Here is a 27,500-nt window from a genome sequence, read left to right as displayed (position 1 = left end):
CCTTGTTACAAGACCTTTCCATTGGTATTAAACCTTTTGACCTTGACATTTGACCTACTTTTAATTTTTTTACATTGGTCATAACTCTTAAATGGTAAATATTAGAGCTTTCATATTGTACATTAGCATTTCTTTTGACAAGATCTTTCTACTGGTACCAAGATATTTGCCCTTGTGACCTTGGCCATCTTCGGAATTGGCCATTATCGGGGGCATTTGTGTTTCACAAACACATCTTGTTTCAGATTTGATATGAAGCATCTTTGGGACAAGGGTGACATAATTTGTAGATTTGAGCACTTGCACCCCTGGGGCCTTAGGGGTGGGGCAAAAACATTTTCTATAATGCTATATACTAAATAGATATTTAGAAGGATCAGGTAGCTCTTTATCATTGTAAATTTCATTATGTTTACAGTCATGAGCACTGTCCATGTGTTTCAAAGATTTGAAATTGGAGTTGAATTGATTAAAAAAAAACTTGAATAGATGGACTAGTATTCTGACAATGAACTTTATATGTGTATTGCTTCATTAGTATTGCTTTATTAGCATTAATGTAGTATTAATAAAATATTATACTGTAACATCATTGGTTTTTTCACGAAAAAAAGAAAGATCTAGCATTTAAATTCAAATTAATTAATATCTTTTGAAATAAAGTTATCCAAAAACTGTTAAACAATAGGACATTGCCAAATTAAATGAAATATTGTTTCCTCCTCTTCTTCACTAAAAGTACATAGGTTTGTATCGGCTTTACCTATTTGTACATGAAACTATTGATAGTTAGAATGTTTCAATACTTTCTGGGGGTAAATGTCTTTATCATTTGAAAGACTTCTTTATTTAGCTGATACTATATAAAAACTACATAAATGCATATCAAGGAAAAGTAGAAAGGGTCCAAAATAGACACACAGTGTTAATATAACATTTTATATTATATTATGTTAAAAATTTCATTATTATGTGTATTTTCAGTGGCATTTGTGTTTTAAGAAGACATTTAGCTTAGATATGCAGAACAGGAAAATTTGTATTGATTCCATGGCCCTTGGTACTAATGATGCTTTTAACTAGTACTCAGGTGACCGATAAGGCCTATGGGTCTCTTGTTCACAAGTCATTCCACATCTGCATAATGTTTGTTGATGCTTTCGTTATTTCAGGTGATAATAACAATTTCCTTTCAATAGACCCCCCCCCCCCCCCCCCCACCTTACAACACCTCCATCAGAATAAAATCTGAATTCCTAAAGCCATGCCTAATACTCTCGCGCACATTAGGTGAAGAATGCGGAAGAAGTGTTTTGTCATTTTTGCTTTGTTCGTTCAGCAGTCTGAATGCAGCTAATTGTGTATAATCCACCTTTACCTTTTTAAACCTCACCATCAACCTTCAATGTCTTTTCATCATTTAAAATTAACAGTTGGACATATAGACACAAGATATATGTAGATATTGAATACATTAATAATATCCTTGCATGAAATCAAATTATCCTGAGTTACTGCCCTTGGTGTTGATGATCACATTTTTAAAAGATAAATTGTTGGGTTTTTTCTTAATTTCAGGGGGCACAGACTATGTGATAGCCACAACTAAGATAATAAACGGTTCTACACTTCTTGATTCGGTGATGGAGAAACTTTCTCCAGTGCAGTTAAATCCATTCTAGATGACATTGTTTGTAATGGGACCAAATGTGCAATATGTGATGTGTAGACAAAGAAATATAAAATAAATATTGTATATACTGGGATAATTAAATATACATGTATTACATATGTCAAATGTATCCTTGATTATATCATATCTGTGGTATTATTTCAGGGCTGCCACTCCTCACAAAGTTAGACTGAATATCTGATCCCAATGACAAAATGTTACCCATTTTCCCAATTTTATGAGCAAAATTTCCCAAATGCATTGATAAATTGAAAATATATTTTGCAATGTAAACTGGCTGGGAAGGGGGAATTGGATTTTAAAAAGAGTCAGACAAATAAATAAGAATATGGTTGTTTTGTTATTCTTATGTTTTAAACTTTAGTTGGATAGAAAAGACTGTAAACTCAATTTTCCCAATTTAACAAAAAACGATTTTCCCAATTATAGGTACTAAATCTGTACTAAAAAGTGCTGTGATGGCCCTGTATTTTAAACTTGGTGTAAGAGGGTATCAAGTGGCCAATGAGCCACAATGCTTATCTGCAACATGTTGGCATCAATTGGATATGTATTGCATGCATGGAGACAATACATGCATGCGTTTAAAGTATAAAAGGTGGAGGAAAGATGTTATCATGTATCCCAGTCTAATTAGAATTAGCCCCTACGTTTTATTATTTGTTATGCCGTACGGGCTAATTTTAATTAGACTGTCATTTATCCACAAGATCTATTTTATTTACTCGCATACATTTAAAAAATAAATTTCATTTTTGAAAATGCAGTAAAACAAGTTTACAGCGAACTCGCTTATAATGAATTATCAATTATAGCGAAGTTATTTTCATTCTCTGTAGTTAAAGCGATTTCCGTTTATAAAAATCAAATTTGATTGTCTCTAGTACTTTGCTATAAGCGTGTTATACTGTACATGAGGCTATGAACTGCAATGCTTCACACTGCCAGCATATGTCTTGAGGTGCATTAGTGCTTCATGAAAAGTATGCAGGCATGGAGCATTGCAGTTCATACCCTCATGTATTTTCAAAAATGAATCAATTTTCATTCCTTATATTTTTCTTCTGCTTTCATTTCTGTCGGAGTTCTTATCCATTAAAATAGACGTGGTATATTTATCAGGATTCATTATTTACAACTGCAGCACATTCTTGAGGAAATGGCTATCATTATAATTTATAAAGACATCAAAGGCAAAAACATTGCAGATGTAAATATATTAGGTAATAACTTTTATACAAAGACTAGCGAAGCACTTAAAATATGAATATCCCTCGGACATATCTTGGGCAGCCCTTGTCTTTCACTGATGCATGCTCATTCATGCTGTATCTTCTGGTTTGGCTGGAATGCTCAATCCAAAAATGCTTCCCACCAAGAGTAAAAGATCTTGCAGATATCTTACTAAGACCAACATATAACGTAGTTCCACACTCCTGTGACGTCATAGGATTTTGCAAAGTCAATGATTTAATGATAGGAACATAAATTTTGTTGGAATCTTTTTCAATAGTTATTGTAAAAAATCTTGTTAACCATAAAATATTTCAAAATTCTTAATTATGTTTGAATAGTCAATGATATGTTTCAAAATATTGAATCCAAGGACAATAACTCTGTTTTCATTCAATTATTTATCAAGTCCATAATGCGATAGATTTCCTTTATTTTTTGACAAACATTTTACCAAGGTGATAAGGAATCATTATCTGTGTCTTTTCACGAAATTACATAAAATTTTAATCCCGAGTGATTTTAAATAGCTCAGCTGTATGATGCCAGACTTCAGTTTTTGATGGGGGTATACATAATCTGGAAGCTATAGATTTGAAATTATTAAGGAAAGGTATGAATTTTTTCCCATGAATAACTATAACAGATGTAACTCTACTAATATAAACAGAAAAAATGATATGTAAACCATGCTATAAGGAAAATGCGTCCACATTTGTTTGTTTTTTAAGATTTTGGGGAATAACGATAATTCAATAATTTTGCACATATTATTCTAAAACTTGATGAACATATTGAAAATGACATGTGTTTTAGTTATTGACATGTTTCCCGATAAATAAATGCAATTCAAAAAATATTTTGTTGTTTTTATATTAAAATAACAACAAATAACTGTTTCCAATGAATTTCATAAAAATCTACATCGGGGTATATGACTTTAGTGGTGTATGTAATAAAAATTAATATGGAAACCCTTAACTGTTTTGCCTTTTTTCATTACTCTGAATGTTAATTTATTGATTCCAAACAAAAAAATGCTACCTAAACCCCAAAAATCCAGGACTAAGGACCCACCTTAAGGTGACTCATTGCCCCAAAATTTTATTTAATGGCTCATTTAAGCACTTTGTCTTAAGCATGATTTCCCCATCAAAAGAGTGATACAAGCTCTCAATTATTTTATAGAAACTTTTTTTGTGATGTTTTTCCAGATGATAAAATGGATATTTTTTTTGCAAATAAGAGAGTCCAAATCTTGCTGTTATTTGATGCTTGATATGAATACTGTAAACGTATTATATTTGGCGTGTACGATATTTGGCGGAAATCGTTTTTTCAACAAGTTAGCGTAGATTTGATTTAACGCATTCCTGAATTACTTTAAACATCTAGATTTACGGATGGAATTTAGCGATGTACTTCATTTAGCGGAAGCTGCGTTCCGCCAAAGACGCTAAATAGAATACACAGCCAAATGTAATACATTTACAGTATCTAACTAGAACTGTCCTAGTGGGACTAGTACCCCCCGCAGGGCACATTGGATGGTGGGAAATAGTGAATTTGTGCTCATTGAAGAATAAACACATCCTTTTGAAGTGAACATTGTTTAGAGCAATGTAAATGCAAGACTATATATTCTGCAATTGAGTGTTACTCAGAATATTGAAGATATGCTTGATATAATTTCTGAATAATAATATTTATGCCCCCCTTCAAAGAAGAGGGGCATATTGCTTTGCACCTGTCGGTCGGTTGGTAGACCACATCTTGTTCGCTCAATATCTTGAGAACCATTCACTTGATCATAATGATATTTCATATGTGGGTTGGTTATAAAAAGAAGAGGACCCCTAATGTTTTTCAGGTCAAAAGCTCAAGGGTCAGTCTACTCTGGATATAGGAATATACTGTCCAGTCAATATCTTGAGAACCCTTTGCTTGACAGACATCAAACTTGGTACACTGATACATCCTAAGGAGTAGATAACCCCTATGATTTTGAGGTCACATGGTCAAGGGTCAAAATGGACATAGGAATATACTGACCACTCAATGTCTAGAAAACCCTTTGCTTGACAGACATCTAACTTGGTACACTGGTATATCTTTAGAGGAAGGTGCGTCTAACACATCGCGCTGTGGGTGTTTTATGAACTATATTTTCTGGCTGAGTGACATGTTATAGAATGCTGCAGTAACTGGGCTCTGTATACACAAAACTGGGCTCTGTACACACAAAAACGGGCTCTGTACACACAAAACCGGGCTCTGTACACACAAAACTGGGCTCTGTACACACAAAACTGGGCTCTGTATACACAAAACTGGGCTCTGTACACACAAAACCGGGCTCTGTACACAAAAACTTAGCTATAGGTGACATATCTAGTGGATGAATATTCCCAGTCTGCTGCTGTTTGCAAACTTCTCCCAAGTATCATGACTGTAGATCATACCTGAAACCACACTTGTATGGAGCATGTAACTAGGAATGCCCTACATAATAAACAGGCTTACCCAAACATACAAGTACATGTGATAAACAAATTTATACAAACCTATTTTGACAGAAGTTAATGATGCATGCAATGATTCTGCTAATTTCAGATTTTATGAAAATTAAATTATCTGATGTATCTTGCTGAAAATTTAATGGCCCGTTTCTGGGTGTGTTTTATTAACATGAAAGAAGTTACATGTACACTTTTCATCTCATTTTCCCCTGATTAGGAAGAATTCCAAATAGCCCAACTTCATTGTAACCCCCATCATGGGAAACTCATTAAGACCACTCACAGGAAATTCCATCTTACTAAATCAACTAACAAGAAATTCCATCTTACTAAAACAGCTCACAGGAAATTAAATCTTACTAAGACCACTCACAGGAAATTCTATAGGAAATTCTGTCTTACTACAACTCACAGAAAATTCCATCTCACTAAGACCAATCACAGGAAACTCCATCTCACTAAGACAACTCGCAGGAAATTTTATCTTACTAAATCAACTCAAAGGAAATTCCATCTTACTATAAGACCACATGCAGGAAATTCTGTCTTACTACAACTCACAGAAAATTCCATTTTACTAAGACCAATCACAGGAAATTCTATCTCACTAAGACTACTCACAGGAAATTTTATCTTACTAAATCAACTCACAGAAAATACCATCTTACTTAAAGACCACTCGCAGGAAATTCTATCTTACTAAATCAATTCTATCTCCCTAAGACCAGTCACAGGAAATTCTATTTTACTAAGACCACTCGCAGGAATTCTATCTTACTAATTCAGGAAATTTCATCTTACTGAAACCACTCACAAGAAATTCCATACATCTTGCTAAGTGTATAATTGAAATTAAAAGATTATATAGCACCATATCAACATTAGTTCTCTAAAGCGCTTTACAAATGTGAGAGAAAAGATAACATAAAATCGATGTGCACATACATGTGAACAAAATATTCATAGTGTCAGAATTAAAATGCAGAATTATTATCATTAATATATAGTGCCTAATGTAATGATATAATTACCCTAATAACATATGAAACAATTTAAAACAACCCTTAGGAATAATTAAATACATAGAAAGGACATAAGTATAATAACAAGTATCCACTATATTTCCATATCTGATGACAAAAACAAAATTATATGTTTTGCCGACAGCCCGCCGTAGTTATTAGACGCCGACTATTTATTAATATATGACATCCACTTATAATTCATGTTCAAACATAACAGTGTCTATACATTGTGCAAAATTCATCTTCACAATTATTTTCGAATATTCTATGGGGGGAAAAATTAATGTAATATACAAAGCCCAGGGGAAAAACAGAGATGAAACCCCTTGAATTTTGGGACCAAAAAAACTCTGAAAACTGGGCATCCTATATAATCCAAATCCTAGCACATTTTCATTATATTGAAAATAAAAAACTTGAGTTCACAGCAAGGCGGCTAGAGAATGACCACCTGAGACACACAATCGAACACTATGCATCGCAAGCATTTTCAATGGCTGAAAATTATCAGCCCACGAATAACATACATCACATGACTAAAAACCCATTTATACAATATTTTTCCGCTATACTTCGAAACACGGAAAAAATTTATTAATTTAACTACAGTTCAAATAGCAACTGAAGGTTTTTTTTTGCTAAGACCAATCACAGAACATCCCATATTACTATGACCCCTCACAGGAAATTCCATATTGCTGTTCAACCACTCTAGTTTAAAAAAAAATATTATCAGTGAAAATTATGATCATGTCTTAATAATTGAAAAGTCCATGCTTTACCTACAATAAATTATTTTCTTAACCAAAATAATTTTCTCATGATCAGTGTGTTTTACTTTTGATTTGACATTTTGTTGCCAAGCTTTCCATCGCAAAGTAATATTGACTAATTAATTTACACGAATGCGTGCGTCATAGATACAAAGATATTTTACAGCAATTAGCAAGTATGAGATAGGATTGGGGCTGAGAATGCCAGTGACCTATTCTAGGGATGCGTACAGTGAGAGGAATTCGTGATATAAACCACCAGAAAACACAAAATTTGGACTGTGTACGAGGAGGGGGCATTTTGTTAGAGCTCAGATCCACAATTGACTGCTTAAAACTATATAGGTCATTAGCATAACCAAGGGAGGGGGTACAGGAGTTATATTCTATCCTGAATATTTAAGTTATATCAAAACAAAATACACACTCAAACATCAATTATCACTTGTTCATTTTTGGCCGGGTTGCACAACATGCAAACGGCTTATAGAATGGTGAATGACTGGTGGGTGAGCGTCCTTGTGAAAGGGTACCTACTTGGTGTAATCAACTCCTCTCACACCTCTAACTTGACGTTCCTCAAACTTTGTATAGTTGTTATGGATACATTGAAGATGTGCATGTGCCTTTTTGAAAGTGATCAGACATTTTTCGAAAAATTTACATGTAGTTGAACTTAGTCATTTTTTAAGCATGTCTTGAATAGACTGTATATATACCTACACCTTCTCTTACAGCATATACTCGACATCCTTCAGACCTTGTACAGCTCTTATGGAAGATGTGCATGTGTCTTTTTGGAAGTGATTAGACATTCTTTGAAAAATTTACATGTACATGATGTAGTTGAATTTTGCCATTTTTAAGCATAGTACCCACTTTGTGTAACTAACTCCTCTCACAGCTTTTACTTCACATTTTTTAGACCTTGTACATTATAGATGTTATAAAAACATTGAGGACATACATGTGACATTTTAAAAGTGCTTCTGTTTTTTGTTGTTTTTTTTGTTTTTTTAATAAATTCTATATTCAATATGTCATTTTTCCAGTATGTTTTGTACTGCTGTCTCTATGATAGATAATATATCTTAAAGCAACCTGGCCATTTCTGTTCTTGAATCGATTTTTAAAGTTTTAATGGAAAAACCATTACATGATTCAATTTCTAACTACCAATATAGTTTATATAAATTTTCATTGACACATTTTTATAACAAAATTGATAATTAAATGTCTACAGAGTCCAACCTGGGCACTCCTTGGGAATGCTACAAGAGACATACCTGAGATTCTAAATTATCACTTAAGTTTTCTGTGCTTACCTGTAAAATCTTGTGAATGATAACTGTGAAGTGGTCGAATAAATTATAGCCATGTGGATAAGCCTTAACGGAAGTAGGGAAGTACTCAGTCAAGATACAGGGGAATTTTCGGGATTGTTTTGCTCAATCGGAAGTTGGTTCTTCCAGATTTTGTGGCAATTGTCATGTAAGCAACAAAATCCAAGGCTTAAGATTCCCCTTGTTGAAAATGTTTTGTGTTGCTGTTTACATTTGGTGTCAATGTTTTAGCTTCAGTTTAGAACCCACACAAAATTTTTGTATGATGTCATCTAACTTCTAAAGGATTGGCACCCTTAGGCTTCCAAGGGGACAGGAAAATGAAATTCACAATTTTTATATTTCTCCCTCGTAAGAAACAGTAATAGGGGATCGAAGTTTTACATGTGAGTATATAGCAGAAATCTTTAAATAAGGTCGAAGGTGACTCATGTGAGTGATGTGGCCCAAAGGCCTCTTTTTTTTAATATGAAGACCTGTATATTACCATGTAAAACAGATCCCTGTTGTGGTTCCATTCAGGATCCAAGGCTCAAATGTAAACAAGCTTAAATCTACACTACTCAGGATCCTTGCACATTAAATTAACAATGGCTTATATAGTTCAGAATTGTTTTAGTGGAGAATTTTAAAGAATGTTCATAAACTTATATTCTCGGTGGTGGATTTAAGGGGGCGCAGTTGGTGCCACCCCCACCCCCCTAAATTTTTTCAAATTTAAGGTGAATGTGGTCTCTTGCTTAGAAAAATGTAAATGATAAAAGAAGTATTTAATTTCTTCCACTCTCGGAGAAATAAATGAAAATCTTTTGATTCATTGAATTACTTTTATTGGAAGAACTTGCATTTTTTCCAAAAACCTTCAAATTTGCGTCAATTTATTAATTTCACCTGATTAAAAATGACAGAAAATAGTCAAAATGACTACATAGGAGACATATTTCAAACTCTATGAAATCTGTATTCAAAATGTTATTCATTACAATTGTTTTGATTGGACAAAAATAAAGTTTAATGAACATTTCATTATTCACTTCGCCCCCTGAACCCACTGGGGGTCTCAATGCGGTCCCCAGACCCCCTGCCTCATGAATGTGAGCCCCCCCCCCCCCCCCCCCCCCCCCCCCACCGCGATTCCTGGATCCGCCCCTGAGTCTTATATAAAACTTTTAACCTCTTTTGTGGCCCTGCACTGGCCTCGAGGGTCATGTTGTAAACAAACTTAAATCTTTAATGATAATAGCCTTTATTTATCTAGGATAACACAAATTAGAACATGGCTAGTTTTCTGATTCTGAATTAAATTCTTCATAATTGAATTGATGCACGAATCAAATCAATTATTGTTCTCATCATTGAATTAATGCGCGCATCCATTCAATCATTGCACGCAATCATTCCAGTTTCTGTTAATTTGTCGCTTCAGAGCATACACTGTATTAGAATTAGTAAATACATGTGCGTTACAGACGTCATGCCACGAAAGGGGGTGGGGGGTATAATAAATTTCTTGTGCAGAATTTTAAGATAATTGTTTTAACGCTTGTAAATAATTTCTTCCTTTGATTTTAATCAAAATAAAGCATATTGGCCAGACTTCTTAAATTTCCGTTCCGTTTTTAGCAACACCCACATAGATCTATGTCCAAGCAGGTTATTACCACTATGCCTGTCTCTAAAGAGAATAGTTAGTATCACTGCTTCACTGCTTTCACTACATGCATTCGTTATGCGTTTTCCATTTTTTTTCCCTAATCGCATGTGGTGTGTAAAAATGTCAACACAACATGAAAGGTCTGCAAAATTAGGTCAGCAGGTAACCCCCCCCCCCCCCCCCCCCCATCTTCGCTATCCAAGGATTTACGATCCGCTCCGCTTCTCAAAGCGGAGCGGATCGTAAACCTCTGGCTAGCGAACACCCCCCGCCCCTCCAAATATAATTATGCATTTTACAGATTTTAACTAGGGTTTTATTGTCTTCTGAATAATCAAAATTTTGTGTCTTTCAAGAACAGACTAAGTGTATATCTGGCATTATATTTGCCAGTGTTACATTTCGGAAAAGCTTTCATATACCGTTTCTAAACAAAAGTCCTCGCTTTTAATCTCCCCCCCCCCCCCCCCCCCCCCCAACCTGACTTGGAAAAGGTCGATCTAAAGCGTTTTACCACAGTGAGGAATGCATAAGGGTATGAACTAGCGCATTACACCAACATACGACGGCTGTTCGATGTGTATTGTACTACAGCGCGATAACGCTTTTCACGATTTTGTGGATGATGAAAACTCTTGAATAGCTCTTTTTAGTACCTTCCCGACGGTATAAACACGAGCCTTCAGCTCTACGTGGTTTTACACGTACAGTCATTTCAATAGAGGCAGTCGTTGACCACTGTAGTAAAAATGGTTGGGAAACGGGTTGAGAATGTTGGAGAAATTAGAGCTTATATAAAAGTTCGCACAAAACTCTGTCATTCGGTAATGCAGATTTTTACTGAATTGGGGGAACCTTATGGGTCTTATAAGGTATCTTATGAGACAGTTCGTAGGTGGAGAAAGAAATTTCTGACTGGCACAGCGTCCATTAAAGATGCAGCAAAATCTAGCCGACCTGTGATTGTAACAGGCAAGGCCAGTGGCGTAGCTTCCATTGAGGCAACCGAGGCATTAAACTGCCTCGGTAAAAAAAAAAAACTTTTACGTTGTTAAAATGTCGATAGCTTCTGGGGGGCTGCGCCCCCCCCCCCCCCCCCCCCCCCCCCCAGACCCCCTACCTCGGTAATATTCGAACCCAAGCTACGCCTATGAAGACAAATATCCCAAAAGTCAGGAAAATGATTGAAGGTGATGGCAGATACACGATTCGTGATATCACCAAAGCTGTTGGCATATCGCTATCGCAGGTGCATTTAATTTTGAAGCGTATTTTGAAAGTACGAAATATTTCTGCCAGATGGATACCGCATGTATTGACAAATGACCAAAAACGGGTACGAGTACAAACCGCTAAGCAATTGCTCAAAATGTTTCCCAAATTCAATCAAAGACAATTTGCAAACGGTCATCAGTCAGTGCCCGAGCAAAGGTCAACCCAAATCAGCGTACCGTGACGCATTTCAGAAATGGATTAAGAGATTGAAATTATGTATTTCAAACCGCGGAGAATACTTTGAAGGGATGTAATGTTCATTTCACTATCTGAGTCGAATGCTTTTGAGATATCGTACAATACACATTACATACCGAACAACCCTCGTACTTCGTGAAGCGCATTAGCTTGAAGACTTGCTGTTCATACTCTCATGTATCAAAAAAAAAAATTTTTTGTTGAATTTACAATTTACTTTCATTTCTTTTTGGAATATTTCCAGCCGTTAAAACTATCAAGTTTCACTTCAAATGCACATCCATTACATCGTTCACCTTGGAATGGCTATCATTTCAGTTGGAGAAAACATTAGAAAAGTGAATTCCACGTATGTCTTTTGATAGGGGGGGGGGGGGGGGTTAATATAGACGTCTATACAAACGTGTTTGGATCTTGTATTTCGTGACAGATCCCTGTATTCGTGATTCTGTATTCATCTATTTAACATACCCAGGCTTTCATGGGTGTATGTTGCACTTGTTTTTTTGGTTTTGTTTTTTTGGTTGTTTTTTTTTTATATCATATTTCAAAATGAATCGTGCATAGACATGGGTTGTTATCATTAACAGACTATTCGTCAACTATCAATCCACGTAAATGCAGCAATTTGTGTAAAATCGACTGGTGGTTGGAGTTTTGTTGTATCTACAGTCAAATTTATGTGGGAAATAGAGTCTGAAAGTTTCCGTGGCAACAGAATGTCCAATAATGTTCTGTTCCAACCATGGGGCGGGCCCGGGGCCCTATATACCGCCGGGGTGAGTACATGGGGCCGGCCCCGGGCCCTATGTATCGCCGGGGTGAGTACATACTGCATGAATACTGCTATGAATTCTGTACAACCAATTTACCACACTGTCCTTTGTAATGATATCAATCATGTGTATTATTTTGATGTCTGAAATGGCCCCGATTTGGAAATTCAAAATTCTATTGGAAATTAAAATCTCTTTCTGTTATAACACGTTTGTAAGTAATTTTAGCACAGTTTTGTTATTCGGCGTCATAATTTGCACAATCGAATGTCCTGAATTGAAATTAGAAACCGCCCTTGTGTTTTTGTGGGTTCTCTTTCGCAATATGTTAATCTCTTTCGTAATATTGCATGTTACTTTTGCAATATGCATGCATGCACGCTAAACCCACGACCTATTAGTTGCACTTTAAGATTTCAACACACTCTCTCTCTCTCTCTCTCTCTCTCTCTCTCTCTCTCTCTCTCTCATTTCGCTTTAGATACACAACACCTTATTATTATTTTTTTTAAATGGATGCATGACCTTATGAAGTGCCAAATCAACATAAACTCAAATGATTGAAGATACAATGTATCTTCAATTATTTGAAGATAACATCAAATCAATTATTGCTCTCATAACTTCAATAAACGAGAGCATCAATTCATTTGGTGAAGGCAATAATTAACCTGGTTTGGGTCAGTTTACGCTTTATAATCCCCGTCACTCACGGCGGTACTATATCGAAAACCCTGTATATGAAATAAATTGTTTGGGGAAAAAGCTTTTTTTTAAAATCCTGACAAATTTTCCCATACCTTCGTTTGTTTTGTTGTTATTTCATAATGCTTTGGTTGTTTTGAAAGGCTAAACATGACGTCACAATGCACTGTTTATATCGTCTGTTTTATTCCAATTAAATGGGCATAACACTCAACGTCTAATATGATTCAAATCACAATAGATTATACAATACAGGACTGAGTTCTAGTACAGAAATATAATGTTATGTACACAAATATAATACATGTATATACAATGGACATACTCAATACTCATCATGGATATGAGGGCGTCATGTTGATTACAGATTCCGCTGATGTAACACAATATATTGTTTTGTAAGTTATAATATGGTACCAAAGGTAAATGTAGAAAGAGACGGTACTATAGGACAAAATTATGTCAGTAGTGAAAATATCCAATTCCACCAAAAACAACATATACACTATCAACAAAACAACCCCCCCCCCCCCCAAAAAAAAAACAAGCACATAGTATTCCTCACGTATCTAAATTAACTCTAAAAGCCAATGCAACACATCTCTATCCACAAATAAAACCGTGTCTGTAGGTTAGAATCTGATACAGAGACTAGCAAGAGACGATGCTATAATACAATTGGTTTATGTAAAATATCCAGTTTTACCCTAAGCATCCTACACAATTACATACACAATTGCCTCTAACAGAAAGTTTATGTAATATGCTTATCTGAGAAATTTATTAACCTGTGATACATCTCAGTGTAACATAGACGTACGTGGAAACCTATGAAACGCCGTTACTGCCTCATAGTGCAAATATGTCTTACGTTATATCCATACATGTTTACGTCATGTGGGTACATCATTACGTTATGTGGTTACATCATTACGTTATGTGGTTACATCATTATGTTATGTGGTTACATTATTACGTATGTGGTTACATCATTACGTTATGTGGCTACATCATTACACTATGTCGACACATCTTTATGTTATGTGGTAACATCATTAAGTTATGTGGTTACATCACTATGTTATGTGGTATCATCATTAAGTTATGTGGTTACATCACTCTGTTATGTGGTTACATTATTACGTATGTGGTTATATCATTACGCTGTGTCGATGCTTTTTTATGTTATGTGGTCCCTTGCCTAATCTAAGCTCCTATGAAATATTTCCCATCTAAAAATGTTGCTTGTGTTGCATGGACTGCATTTCCTTAAGCAGGGGAGATCGGCGTACTTATTACAGTTACTGGCCCTTTATGTCTTCAAAATTCTGTACATTCAATTTGAGAAAAAGTTACTAGGATGTTTATTTAGTGTGGTACATGACTGCTAAAGGAGTAAACAAAACTAAAAATTACATGTAAACAGCAGCAATATAATGCGACGAAGAATATTTCATCCAGGTATAAAGTGCGAGCGAGAATGTGTTGACCTTTATCTTATGTTAAATATGATATGTGTGTGTGTGTGTGTGTGTGTGTAATAATTATACCAACCAACTATTGGATTAGGCTAGCTATAGCAATGTGGTGTCACTTTTGATATATAATTATATGATTTTTCTAGCGAATCCTGCTTTTATTCAAATAGGCCACGTGTTTTAACAAAACAACACCAAAACGGGAATGTAAAACGTGGTAAAGGTTGTATAGATGTATAGCTGTTACATTTACACTGTCCTATATATACACGAGACGTGTGTGATCTGCACGTCATCGTCGCTTACCTTAATAAAATGGCAAATACTTCTAACATTTAATTACATTTGAATGCCAGTAAAGCAAACGTGGGCGCAACGAATTTCTATCATTAATGTTTCAATATATATTTTACTGAACAAAGAGGAACTCTATTTCCATAAATGTGTTTTCTGGAGCATAAAACCTAAAATTAAAGTAAAAGAAGCGATTCAGGGACATAAAATGAGAAATAGTACTAAGTATCGAAGCGGCATGTGTATGAGGACTCGATTTCTCAGTGTACCCTGGAAGTTTACCGCTTCCAAGACGGACGACGAAAGAGCGCAGGAATCAAATATACAACGAATGCGAGGTTCACGTAGCGCCGATGTGCGGACAGACATATACCGGAGCGAAGATGAGCACGGGTGTCCGTTTGTGTCAGAGACCTCAAAAACTTTGGCCGTGAAAAGCGTCAGTCTAGATTCAGGCACGTTACTGGGAGTGCCCTCACGGGATGTGAACATGAAATCACGCAGTCAAAGCGATAGTGACGTCATTGACGGCAACTCGCATACGTCAAATACTCGTCGCAAAAGGAGAACAATCGCCACATTTATTAACCGAGTGAGGATTGGCGGCCGGCGGTCAACGGTGTCTTGCATGACCAGCCGACCCACACTATGTGAGGATTTCAAGATCCATGTACCGAAATTCAACAAACAAAATGCAGACGACGTTTTCTACCCCCAAAACCCTGCGGTAATCTTTAGACTCTCTTCTCCCTCTCTCTGTGCTGTCAATCGCGTCGTATATCTGCTGTCTTTGTGTTTATTAAACCAATATTTTAATTTTGCACTTACGTATATTTTACCACTAAAACTATTTTATGATATCTAGCTGCAGATCTGTAGCTCTAGAGCTGGGAATATGTGCGCATAGTTGAGGATTCATGCTTCTCCATCTCGAAATTTTAATCTTAAAAAAGAATCTTAACATATTTCTCCACATCACTTTCTTTGGACATTCGCTCCATGTGAATCGAAAACTCGTAAGCTCCGAATGGGAAATAACTATTTTTATGAATACATTTTTTAAAAAAATCAAAGGGGGGGGGGGGGTAGTAACCCCTCTAGATCTCCCATAAATGTTGTATTTGAGATGTATTGGTTTAGAATGTTGATTAACCCTTTTAATACCAAGCTTTGTGAATTCAACATTGTGGTGAGGGATAATACAAAAAGTATAGAAAAACATTACATGTACTGATGTACATATGTAGATCAAATGTATGTTCCTTTTTATTATTGTACTCCGAAACATTTTTATATGTGAAGGTGTTGTGGTCTCCTCTGTTTTTTATTTTTTTTAAATATTTATTTTTAGTATGTTCAAATCCATCATATCGTTCAATCACTGAAGACTTAAAATGTTTTTTGAATTACTTGGTGTTATTTTGCCAACATGAAATAAAAAAGAAATCGCATTAATTCACTAACTTAAAACCACAATAGTGCAGTGAAAGCAATGTTTGGCATAAACGTGTTTCGTACATGCAAAAATGAAAGAATTCTCAATGTGTGTTGAAAAATGGAAAAGACTTTTAAAGTCACAACCAGGTTCCGTATACATGGTATAGGATGTTGTAAACGAACCACACCAAACACTCATGGGTGATAATCATCTTGTGCATTAATTTAAAGGCCAAACAGAAGGAAACAATTTACAGTAGATCAGGACCTAGAGGGGGCCCCCTTTCATCCAAGTGCTTCTTGTCTTTCTGTGTGTGCATATGAATATCACCAGAAAATCCCTAATAAATGGGGTGGGGTTGAGTAATATTACAGTCTATTCTCATTAGAGAAGTGGACAGGCATATATATTGTAGGCTATGCCTGTCCAGTTCTCTAAAAAAAATAAATAGCTGCAGTCCTAAACATTCTCTCCCTCAATTTGATTGTTAATGCATAGCACACACTCTCTGACTAGACAGCTCAGAAATATTAGTTGAAAGAAAATGAAGGAAATAAATTTCATGATTCAAATTATAAAGCATTTGTTATAATATGTGTGTTGTTTGTCCTTAGGTGTCGAAGAAAACCATGACTTCAACTTAAGGTTGATGAGTTGTTATGTGTGTAGTGTTATATTAATATCAGACTTTGGACCAGAATAGACTAGCTCTTAGATAAACTTAGTTCTTCTATTAAAAAATTCACATTTAATGGCCTACCAGCACAGCTAAGCTAGTCAAATTTATCTCATTATGAGCTATACTTTTAGTATAACCTGGGGAAAAAATGTAATTTGTATTGAAACCTAATAAAACACCCCAAAGTCTCTGAAAATGCCACAGACCCATATTATTTATGTATTCTTGAGGGTTTATGGAGAAATCTATAACTCTGAATGATATCACAGGTAGATTTGTGTTAATGTCATAGATACAGAGGTATGATCAATGTCATACAGGAAATCTAGCAGATCCTTAGACAAACACTTCTTAATCAGAGTGGAATGCAGGCTAGATTTATAACACAGATTTAGTGTCAGAGCCTGTACCACCTGTTTACCAAAGACAGTGATAAACGCCCTAAAAGGTATTCTTAAAACACATGTTAAAGAGGAAGGACCTTCAAAAAGACTAATGGACTAGAGCCAGTAACATAGATACAGGATGATGAAAAAATCAAACAGTTTGCCGACAAACTCCTTGGAATATTTAGGGACAGGATATCTGACCAGTACCCAGTGCTGTAGCCTGCCCACATCGCCTGGGAGCTCACTCACCCCACCTTCTCCAAGAGGATTGCTATCAAGACTGAAAAGGAGATTTTCTCGCAGGATTCGGAGGAAGTCTTACCACAGTAGTAGGAGAACTTCATATGAGTCTAGCGTGGATTTTGAGTTTGAAAGAGAAAGGAGTTCTTCTGCTGGAAGTCTTACAACAGGGGAAATAGAGGTCCTTATGAACTTGAACAAAACACAAATGAACATTAAGCTAGATTTTAGGAGTTTTAGATTCTTGTGATTAATTTGAGATCATACATAGATTTATCTTGGATTACAGAATGAGAATGTGTACTGTGGAATCCTCCGATGTCTGCTTCATCCACTGGGAAATCCGGACGTCACCACAGGGCTGCGGCCAGGAGACTTAATCGACCGATTAAAAGAGGTAGGTTAACAGGAGACCAGGTTTTGTTGACCATAAACTGAGTAGCACTTAGTCGTAAATTTTTTCATATTTTCAAGCCAGGTTAATCCACAATGCATTGTTATTTCAAGTCATAAATCATGCATAGGCTGAGTCCCTAATTAATACTTGATTTAATTAAAGAGGTAGAAATACTGTAGCCACACTGTCCAAACTTCACATAAGATGGAGAAGTGTGTTTAGGTTCAAGGTCATGAACAACTTCAATTGGCTATTTATTCGTACACTTGGAATAAGAATGAAGAAGACTTGGAGATACAAACTGACATCACATTTTGAGTCATGAGTAAGTGCAGGAAACGGATGTTGCAAAATGGCATTATGGTCGACTTCCATGTACTAAAGAAAACAAATGCAGGAAAGGATATATTAATAAATTTTTGATGGATTTCCCTTTCTTTTGATTGGTTTTTTTCTTTACAGGATGTTTTGTAAATAAGACATTTTATCTTTTATAGCTTTGTCAGATCCTTGCTAAGCACTGATAAGCATGAAAGGATTTTAGTTCCTGCAAAAAAAAAAAGACCAAAGTAACAAATAAATAAAATTGAAACAGCAGAAATTTTCCTCATAAAAATCTGTCAAAATATTTAAATTACAGACATATCAGTTAAACTCTCCAGGGTATGACGCTGTTTGACACCCCTAATTTGACTGTAGCACTTTAAAACATTATTTGGTGTACAATTTGATAAAATGATTGAAGAATGTCTTTAACACTTGTTTATAGCACAAAAAGTGGGTTACACGTTTCAAGTTATTTTATTTGTGCATCTATATGTATGTATACATTATATTGATGTTTAAGTATATGATTGACTTACAGAGAAAGGTGAAATTATAGGATACAGAGCTACTATGTTGACTCTTTGTGTTGCTTAGTAAACCGGTAGCTGCTAAAATGATTTTATACCTATTAGGAGAAAAAAGTCCATGTGACATTTAGCTTATCAAGGTGTGTGTCGAGTTCTCTAATGTCAGAATCGGTGTATGAAGCAATAGTTCCTTTTATAGCTAAATATTAATGACGTAAACTTTGACGACTGATTCATACAAGTGTTATGAACAAATTTGGTGCTTATTTTCTTTTCTTTGTATATTCTGTACACGAAAAATAGAAATTTGTTCCTTAATCATGGTCTTTTTAAATCCTACATATAGTTTTACTTTGTGTGCCGAATAATAAAGAAGAGTGGTCAGGACTCAGAGGACATTAGAACTTGCTGTGCTACTTTTCACTGAAAATTAAGTGTACATGTAACAAATCTTCATTCATTAAATGCTATATGTGTACTCATTTTAGCAGGATTCATATTTTGGTGTGAAAGCAAAAGTGCTTATCCAATATCAGTACAGTGCTGATTTCCATGTATAATCCAAGTACATATTGTGTATCAGCTCTAATTCAGGGTTATAATACATGTATATAGCTTCTTAAAGAGATTTTTTAAGATATGGGCATGAGCTCCCCAAAAAGTGTGTGTGTGTGTGGGGGGGGGGGGATTAAAATTATTATCTCAGAATTAGTGTATTGAATGACTCCTCACTGATTACTATACATATTGTTGGACTTTGATAATAATAGAAAATGATAATAGAATATGTAGAAGATACTTTCGTCATTACATGTATTCATATTCAATCAATCTATTGAAGGAATTTTTTCACCTGTGAAAGGGAAAATATTCATTTTTTGTCAAATTGGAAAAGATATCCTTTTACCAGGAGTAAAAACAGCCCTGATAATAAATTCCTGCATTTGCACTCAATATTAAATGCATGCCTATTGAATTTAAAATACATGTACAGAATATGTGTGTGAAAGAAGTTTCAGCTTGAAGTACCTCAGGTACGACTTCATGAAATGTTTAGAATGAAATACATTTCTTGAATGTTTGCAGGTGTTTGATGTAAATCAAGATGAACAAGAATTCTATGTTCGACAAGAGATGTTCCATCGCCCCCATGCTCTACAAGCCAACATCTCCATCATGGAGGCCAAGGGACTCCAAACAGAAACTTTAGGTATCTCTAATTAATTGCTGTTGAGAGTAGCTAGTTTTGAATATTTGTCTTTTTGTCACGATAACTAAAAGCAAATAACATCATCTTACAGAAAACTGCAATTCCTACTGCTTACTGGACATTTACCATCCCCTACATAGGAATTCCTCATTTTCACCAAAATCATCACCCAAATCATCCCCTAAATCATCACCCAAACTAAAGAAGAGCTCATCAACTGTTCCTATCATCCATTGTAGTGCTGTGGAAGAGGTACATCGGACAATCACTGCCAAACACACATCTAACCCTCAGTGGAATGAGGAGTTTGAACTGTACGAAAATTAACGGTTTGGTTGACATTCAATAGAGTGAACTTGAATAAACATGAAGTGCTTTAGATATTCCTGTAGACTGCCCATACTTTGTGTGTTTTGATATATTTGGGTACGCAATGAAACTGCACCAAATTTCATACAATAGTTTTATTTAACCTAATTAAAATTTTTGAAATGTATGTTAATTTTTAAATATTTTCTTCACCTCTGACTTTTATAATAGGTCAGTTGAGGACTTGCTGACAGATGAAATCCATGCATTCATTTGCAACCAAGATCAAGAAAATGGATCCGAAAAACATCACAGTGACAAGCATCACTTGTTGTCCAGGTCAGTGCCGAGTACAATCGGATCTGTCCTGGAATATTAATGGCCTATAAATAGAATGACAGAATCTTAATGATTGGATCTGTCCTAGAATACGGCAGGCTTGTAAATAGAATGACTGTATCTTAATGACCGGATCTGTCCTGGAATACGACAGGCTTGTAAATAGAATGACTATCTTAATGATCGGATCTGTCCTGGAATAACAGGCCTATAACATAGAATAATAGTATCTTAATGATCTCCATGGAACTTTTTCTATTGATTAAGACCTGTAAATCATTCTTATACAGTAAAATATGCATTTAGATTAAGTCCTTTCTTCATTTATTCTTTTGTCTGTTACAGTTTGTTGAGGAACGTCCTCCATGTCAGTGACCATGACAGACTCGACCAGAATTTATTTGGAAAGGTCATCATTCCAGTCAGGGTGGGTAGGCTCCTCAAACCATTGACACCCCCCTTCTTTTATAGCATTCAGAATGAACTACTGCATGTCTTTTTGAAGAGTGGAAATAATTGTAAGAGATATCAAATTCTTAATGGTGTACTTCAGTTCCAGCAAATGTGGCATCATATTAAAGATAAGTCAATAAACATGAAAAGAAGAAATGGGTGGTAGTCTAAAATGGAGGTATAGCAGCTATGTAAACTGTTGTCAGTATATTTATAATTATTCGTGTTACAGGATATTCCTGCTCAGGGCTGTGATTGGTGGTGGGATATTACAAGCCCCTCCTCCAAAGGCAGCAAGCTTTCATGTGGAAAATGTCGCATCAAACTCCATCTATCTCACCAACAGGTAAAGTTAAAGGTTTACTCTAGGTTGTGTTTTAATATTACAAATTCTCTGGACCAACACAGTTATTATTCGAATTCTCTGATGGTGATTTCTATTTGATGTCTTTACAGCTTTTGCTGTAAAATGATAACAAATACAACATAGGATTATTATTTTTTACATAGCTGGATGCTAATTTTGACCTATGTTGACCACCAATAATGATTACCAAATTTAACCTGTTTCATATCATTATCACTTAAATTTGCCAAATTTTACAACCACCAAAACAACCTGTTTAAGAAAATGAAGTAGAGCTAAGAGATGTTTCTTGGATACCACTGTCCTGCTTTGATGTTTAATATAACTTTGGTAGACAAATCATTTGAGTACATTTTTATTTATATATTAGAGTTCTGAGACTGGTAGCCAGCCCTTCTCAGTCGAAGATTACTACCAAGCTGCAGAACAATTCTACAAACATGCAATTAGAGTCCAACAGGTGAGATGAAAGGCCCTGCTTAAAGGGGGATAACTCAATGTACACTTATTAAATCAATTTTGTAAAATGTAAAAATGATTTCAGGTAATAATTTCAAAGTCTCCTAATACATACACTGCCTCCATTGTTGAGTTAAAAAAATGTTTACATGTATTTCTATGTTCATTTTTATATATTCCATTCATGTTTCTTGTATTCATTATTTGTCTAATAACAAAATTAATTGTTTTTAACTGTATCACCCAATAGGAGAACACACCTCTTGATCCCAACCTCAACGAACAGGACAACCGGATCCTGGATTTGTTTGCTCAATCATATGGAATCTCAAAGTTATCCCAGATTTTGGTGTAAGTTTGCATGTATTTCCTGTCTCTTCAAAATACACAATGAAAATTTATTTTTCTTAATTATTGAATGTTTTTCTAGATTGTAGTAGTTAATTAAATACTTTAATATCTACAATTATCCTGTCAATATCCATTATTATTTTGTTGATATCTACGATTATCCTGTCCTACTTTCAGACATATTGTGGTCCTCCTAGAGTGGTCTTGTAACCATGGTGAAATCGGCACGGTAGACCAGACCCTTCAGACCGCATTACAAGAACTCCAGATGATCTGGGCCTCCAAACAGTTTGACCTGTCCAGCTGTTCACAGAAAATGCCCATCACTGATGCTGAGGTACATTATCAAGTCATCATGAGAGTGTCATAGAACACATCACATATCACTTTTACAGCATAATATACCTCACAAGTCTCAGCCAATCAAAATCTAGAAAAGCCTGATGTTTCTATATTGATTCATTATGCACTGTAAATCAACTTTTATTCAAGTGCAAGAAATTTTTGCAAGGTTCATGAGAACTTCATCATTGTGTATAATTATTTCTTGCTGTAAAGCAGTCCATAAATGTCTCTTGTATTAGTTTAAGATAATCTTGGTCACGAAAATTAGTCGCCTCAAACCAGTTCATCACCGGTAAATTGTGAAATAAAAATTGATCATGAATAAAAGTTGGTTTACGGTATATGTGTATTTGTTTTATCTCAAAAATCCAAACTTCATGATTTTACACTGGATAACAATTTCTGTTGCAGACAATGATGTACAGAAATGCTGCAAGCAGTTACATATCCTCAGTCTCCACTCACCTAGACAACCACTCAGAGTTGTTTCCACCTTACCTGGACAGCATTAATAATCTTAAACAAAAGTTGAGGTAAGAACATAGTTCTGATATAGAAACAGGTGATATCTAGCTCGTGTTTACTGATGTTGTGATTGAGATATCATGCTGAGGAGGAGTGATTTTTTTTTTATCTGATTGAGATATCATGCTGAGGAGGAGTGATTTTTTTTTTTATCTGATTGAGATATCATGCTGAGGAGAAGTGATTTTTTTTTTATCTGATTGAGAGGAGTGATTTTTTTTATCTGAATCTTCCAGTGTCAGTATGCTGCTGCTGGAGTTGGACCTCTGGGACTCCAGGTCTTCTCCCCACAGTCCACTGACACAGAAAATCTTAGGGAAGCTTCAGGTAAGGCCATGAAAAAGTGACCAGTCAATAGGTCGGTAATAACTGGTAACTAGAACAAGTGACCCGTTCTGTAAAGGGAGTAACACTTATTACAATTTGATATTTAGGATGATACAAACCGCTGGATCAGCGAAAAGGTTGAACAGATCTATAAACATGACATGGTACAGGATCCAGTCATTCCAAGGATGACCGCTCTGGTGGAGCTGACCAATCTGGTGTCCTCGCACTGCCTTCCTATGGGTGTGGTCAATAACCTTTACAACTCACTGGGCATTGGATACTTCAGGATCATCACCTTCTGTGTAGAAAAAAAGGTAGCAGATGTCATTATCTTACAAATCCAACAGATATTTTGTTTTGAGAGTGTATGCATGTTTTGTATGAGGAAATGATTCAGTACAGTTCACTATTCCTGTCTTTGATGGGGTAGGGGGGATTAAAAGAAATATGTTGAAATGGTGTTTTCTTTCTTAAAAAAGATCAGTTTAGTGATGAGAGAACTTTGTCAGGAGATGGATGCTTACCAGCGTAAATATCACCAGTACAATGTGAACATCACCTACAGTAGCCGGCTGGCTCTCCGCCTCTTCTTCGCTGCTAAGAAGTTCTACAGTGTTGTCCGGGATAACGTCAGTAGAAGGTCGGCAGTTATGGATCAATAATTCTATTTGTTTTTACATATATTTCAAGAACTTCATATAAATTTTACAGTTTTGTATTACAGAGATGTGTTTCGACTGACTATTCACCAATACCAGGACTGGTTTCTAGATGCTTTGGTATTCTGGTTACAGACATTTAGAACCGAGTGTTTGAACCGGATAGAAAGAGCTCTGGAAATTGACAAAGACGTAAGTTTCAATCTACATCTTTACTAGCCAAGGGTTTCAATCAGCTGGTGAAGATGTAGTGAGCACTGCGTTTATGTATCGGATTTATCTCTCTTTGATTGGACACTATAATTAGATTGCATTGTTCACAGGTCATTGTTACACACAGCTTGGTCAAATTCTCCAACTCCTCAGTGGATGTCAAAGCTTGTTTTGCACAGGTAAGGATAATTGTAATAAATATCATTCATGAGAGAATAAATATAAGAGAAAAGATAGTTCCAATACCATAATCATAAAAGAATTTATATCATTAAAGTGCATTCCAATAAGGATGAGAGTATTTATATCATTAAAGAGAGTTCCAATATTTATAAGAGTGTTTATATCATTAAAGAGAGTTCCAATATTTATAAGACTGTTTATATCATTACAGAGAGTTCCAATATTTATAAGAGTGTTTATATCATTACAGAGAGTTCCAATATTTATAAGAGTGTTTATATCATTACAGAGAGTTCCAATATTTATAAGAGTGTTTGTATCATTAAAGAGAGTTCCAATATTTATAAGAGTGTTTATATCATTAAAGGAGTTCCAATAAGGTTAAGACTATTTATCTCAAACAAGAGGTACTGTGAGCAATGCTCACTAAGAATACCCCCCGCTTACCCCAATCTCCCAAAGGGTGTTGTTAATAGGTATAAATTACCTCTTTCCTGAGTGTTAAAATATGGTATGCCTTTGTAGAAGAAAATGGAAGATATAGTCCGAACACAAATCCATGGCATAAACCTATAATTTTGATCTTGAGATCAAAGGTCAAGGTCATAAAGAGGTCATGAATGTACATGACACATAGTCTCATGGTGATACACCCATGTCTTGTGGTATGACTATGTCAAAACCCTATAATCAATTTTGACCTTGAGATCAAAGGTCAAGGTAATAAAGAGGTCATGAAGGTACCCGACACATCGTCTCATGGTGATACACTCATGTGTCAAATATGGTATGCCTATGTCAAAAAACAAAGAAGTCATGGCCCGGACATGAATCCATTGTAAAAAAACCTTTAATTTTTACCTTGAGGTCAAGGTCATGTGGAGGTCATGAAGGTACATGACACATCGTCTCATAGTGATACACTCATGTGTCAAATATGGTATGCCTATGTCAAAGAACAAAGAAGTTATGGCCCGGACACGAATCCATTGTAAGAAACCTTTAATTTTGACCTTGAGGTCAAGGTCATATAGAGGTCATGAAGGTACTCGACACATCGTCTCATGGTTATCCACCTATGTGCCAAATATGGTATGCCTAAGTCAAAGAAGTTATGGCCCGGACACGAATCTGCACAGACAGACGGACGGACAGATGTACAGACAGAGTGATTCCTATATACCCCCCTGAACTTCGTTCAGGGGGTATAATTAGAAAAAAAACTTAACTTTTATACATGGATAATTTTCAATCATGCATTTTTTAAATTTATAATTTTCTCTTCTTTGATATCCTAGATAACAGAAGAATGGAGACAGATTGACTATCATGACCCTGATTCGAGTGTAATGGGAATTATCAAAATAACTGATGTAAGTCCTCAAGTACAGAATTCCATAAGTAGGACTGTTACTATCCAGTCTTATCAGTTGTTAGTATCCAGCCTTATCAGTTGTTAGTATCCAGCTTTATCGGTTGTTAGTATCCAGCCTTATTGATTGTTAGGTTCCAGCCTTATCGGTTAATTTATCTGTTTTCCTGTACTAACTGATGTAAGTCCTCTAGTACAGAACTGTTAGTATCCAGCCTTATCGGTTGTTAGTTTAGGGTCTCCATGGCCGAGTGGTTAGAGCATCGCGATCAAAATCACACAGCCTTTCACCTCTGGTCGGTGCAGGTTCGAATCCTGCTCATGCCAGTAAGTGAGAAAGTTTCCCAGTTTACTTTCGGAAGGTCAGTGGTCTCTTCCCAGGTACATTGTATCTGGGTTCTCTCTTGCATCAATAAAAACTTGGCACCACCAGATAACTGAAAAATTGTTGGGTGGCGGAAAACAGCAAACAATCCAGCCTTATTGGTTAATTCATCTGTTTTCATGTACTAACTGATACAAATCCTCTAGTACAGAACTGTTAGTATCCAGCCTTGTCGGATAATATTACGGTGATGTGTATCTGTATTTTTTCAGCTGATATGTGATGGGGCCAGGATGTACACTGACAAAATTCACACCATGATGGAGCGAAGTAACTTTTATGATGATGATGATGAACAGTTTGACATTACAGACACGGTATGTCACATGTAAATGTCATTTCAATTGGTGATGGGACACAAATATTAAAAAGTACAGTAAAACTCTGATATAGCGAATTTCTGAGGACCCTCTATAAAAATTCGCTGTAAGCGTAATTTGCTATACGTTTATAGCGAATTCATAATTCAAATATAACGAATTCGTAAAAAAACTGATTTGTTCTACATGTTTATCAGTTCTATAAGAAAGCAGCAATCGATATACTTGCGTTTGTATTGTCTTTAAGAGAAATGAAGTCTATATAATTTCGAGAAGAAATATTTTTATACAAGAAATACACACATTGATTTATATATGATAATTTATCTTGATGATTATTAAGTCATGCAAGAACATGTCGAGAGAGAAATGTCAACAACATTTTGCGCAATACATACATGTACAGTCTATTGCAATTGACATTTACTTGCTGCTTTACACAAATAAAGAAGTGTACGATAAAATAAATGCAATCAAACTTCAAATTTAATTAACGAAAATAGTAAACAATACCGACAATATATTTCCTAAACATATGTGTAAGTATTGTTTTGCGTTAACAACCTTTTTGAAAAAATGCAAACATAAATTTTGTAATAAGTGTGGAACCTTTCTGTCAATGGAAAACGATTGTTAAAAATCACAAAGAGTTTAAAATGAAAAAAATAAATTCGCTATAAAAGGTGATTTTTACGTTCATTTTTAATTCAAGGGGAA

At 35.4% G+C, this 27,500-nt stretch overlaps 2 protein-coding genes across 6 annotated transcripts in view; both read left to right on the top strand.

The window, feature by feature from the left end:
* The window catches only part of LOC125663909 (vacuolar protein sorting-associated protein 33A-like), a 16,022-nt gene extending 13,996 nt beyond the window's left edge, over window positions 1-2,026 (top strand). For all 3 annotated transcript variants that reach the window (XM_048896342.2, XM_048896341.2, XM_048896340.2), the window contains one exon: window positions 1,579-2,026. In XM_048896342.2, coding sequence (XP_048752299.1) covers window positions 1,579-1,682 — 104 coding nt within the window. In that variant the 3' untranslated portion in view covers window positions 1,683-2,026. The remainder of the gene's footprint in view (window positions 1-1,578) is intronic.
* Window positions 2,027-12,092: 10,066 nt separating this feature from the next.
* The window catches only part of LOC125663908 (protein unc-13 homolog D-like), a 21,630-nt gene continuing 6,222 nt past the window's right edge, over window positions 12,093-27,500 (top strand). Inside the window, exons 1-18 of one of the 3 annotated variants that reach the window (XM_048896339.2) lie at window positions 12,093-12,534; window positions 18,002-18,109; window positions 20,050-20,173; window positions 20,265-20,487; window positions 20,714-20,821; window positions 21,167-21,248; window positions 21,507-21,620; window positions 22,012-22,101; window positions 22,351-22,451; window positions 22,629-22,788; window positions 23,208-23,329; window positions 23,558-23,648; window positions 23,756-23,965; window positions 24,131-24,291; window positions 24,376-24,502; window positions 24,634-24,702; window positions 26,005-26,079; window positions 26,676-26,780. In XM_048896339.2, coding sequence (XP_048752296.2) covers window positions 12,394-12,534; window positions 18,002-18,109; window positions 20,050-20,173; window positions 20,265-20,487; window positions 20,714-20,821; window positions 21,167-21,248; window positions 21,507-21,620; window positions 22,012-22,101; window positions 22,351-22,451; window positions 22,629-22,788; window positions 23,208-23,329; window positions 23,558-23,648; window positions 23,756-23,965; window positions 24,131-24,291; window positions 24,376-24,502; window positions 24,634-24,702; window positions 26,005-26,079; window positions 26,676-26,780 — 2,211 coding nt within the window. In that variant the 5' untranslated portion in view covers window positions 12,093-12,393. Of the gene's footprint in view, window positions 12,535-14,824; window positions 17,894-18,001; window positions 18,110-20,049; window positions 20,174-20,264; window positions 20,488-20,713; window positions 20,822-21,166; window positions 21,249-21,506; window positions 21,621-22,011; window positions 22,102-22,350; window positions 22,452-22,628; window positions 22,789-23,207; window positions 23,330-23,557; window positions 23,649-23,755; window positions 23,966-24,130; window positions 24,292-24,375; window positions 24,503-24,633; window positions 24,703-26,004; window positions 26,080-26,675; window positions 26,781-27,500 lie in introns of those variants that run through there. The other 2 variants (XM_048896337.2, XM_048896338.2) reach the window with 2 other exon arrangements.

This window comes from Ostrea edulis, chromosome 1, assembly GCF_947568905.1.
Source record: "Ostrea edulis chromosome 1, xbOstEdul1.1, whole genome shotgun sequence".
Lineage (NCBI taxonomy): Eukaryota > Metazoa > Mollusca > Bivalvia > Ostreida > Ostreidae > Ostrea > Ostrea edulis.
This window is presented reverse-complemented; position numbering and strand designations above follow the sequence as displayed.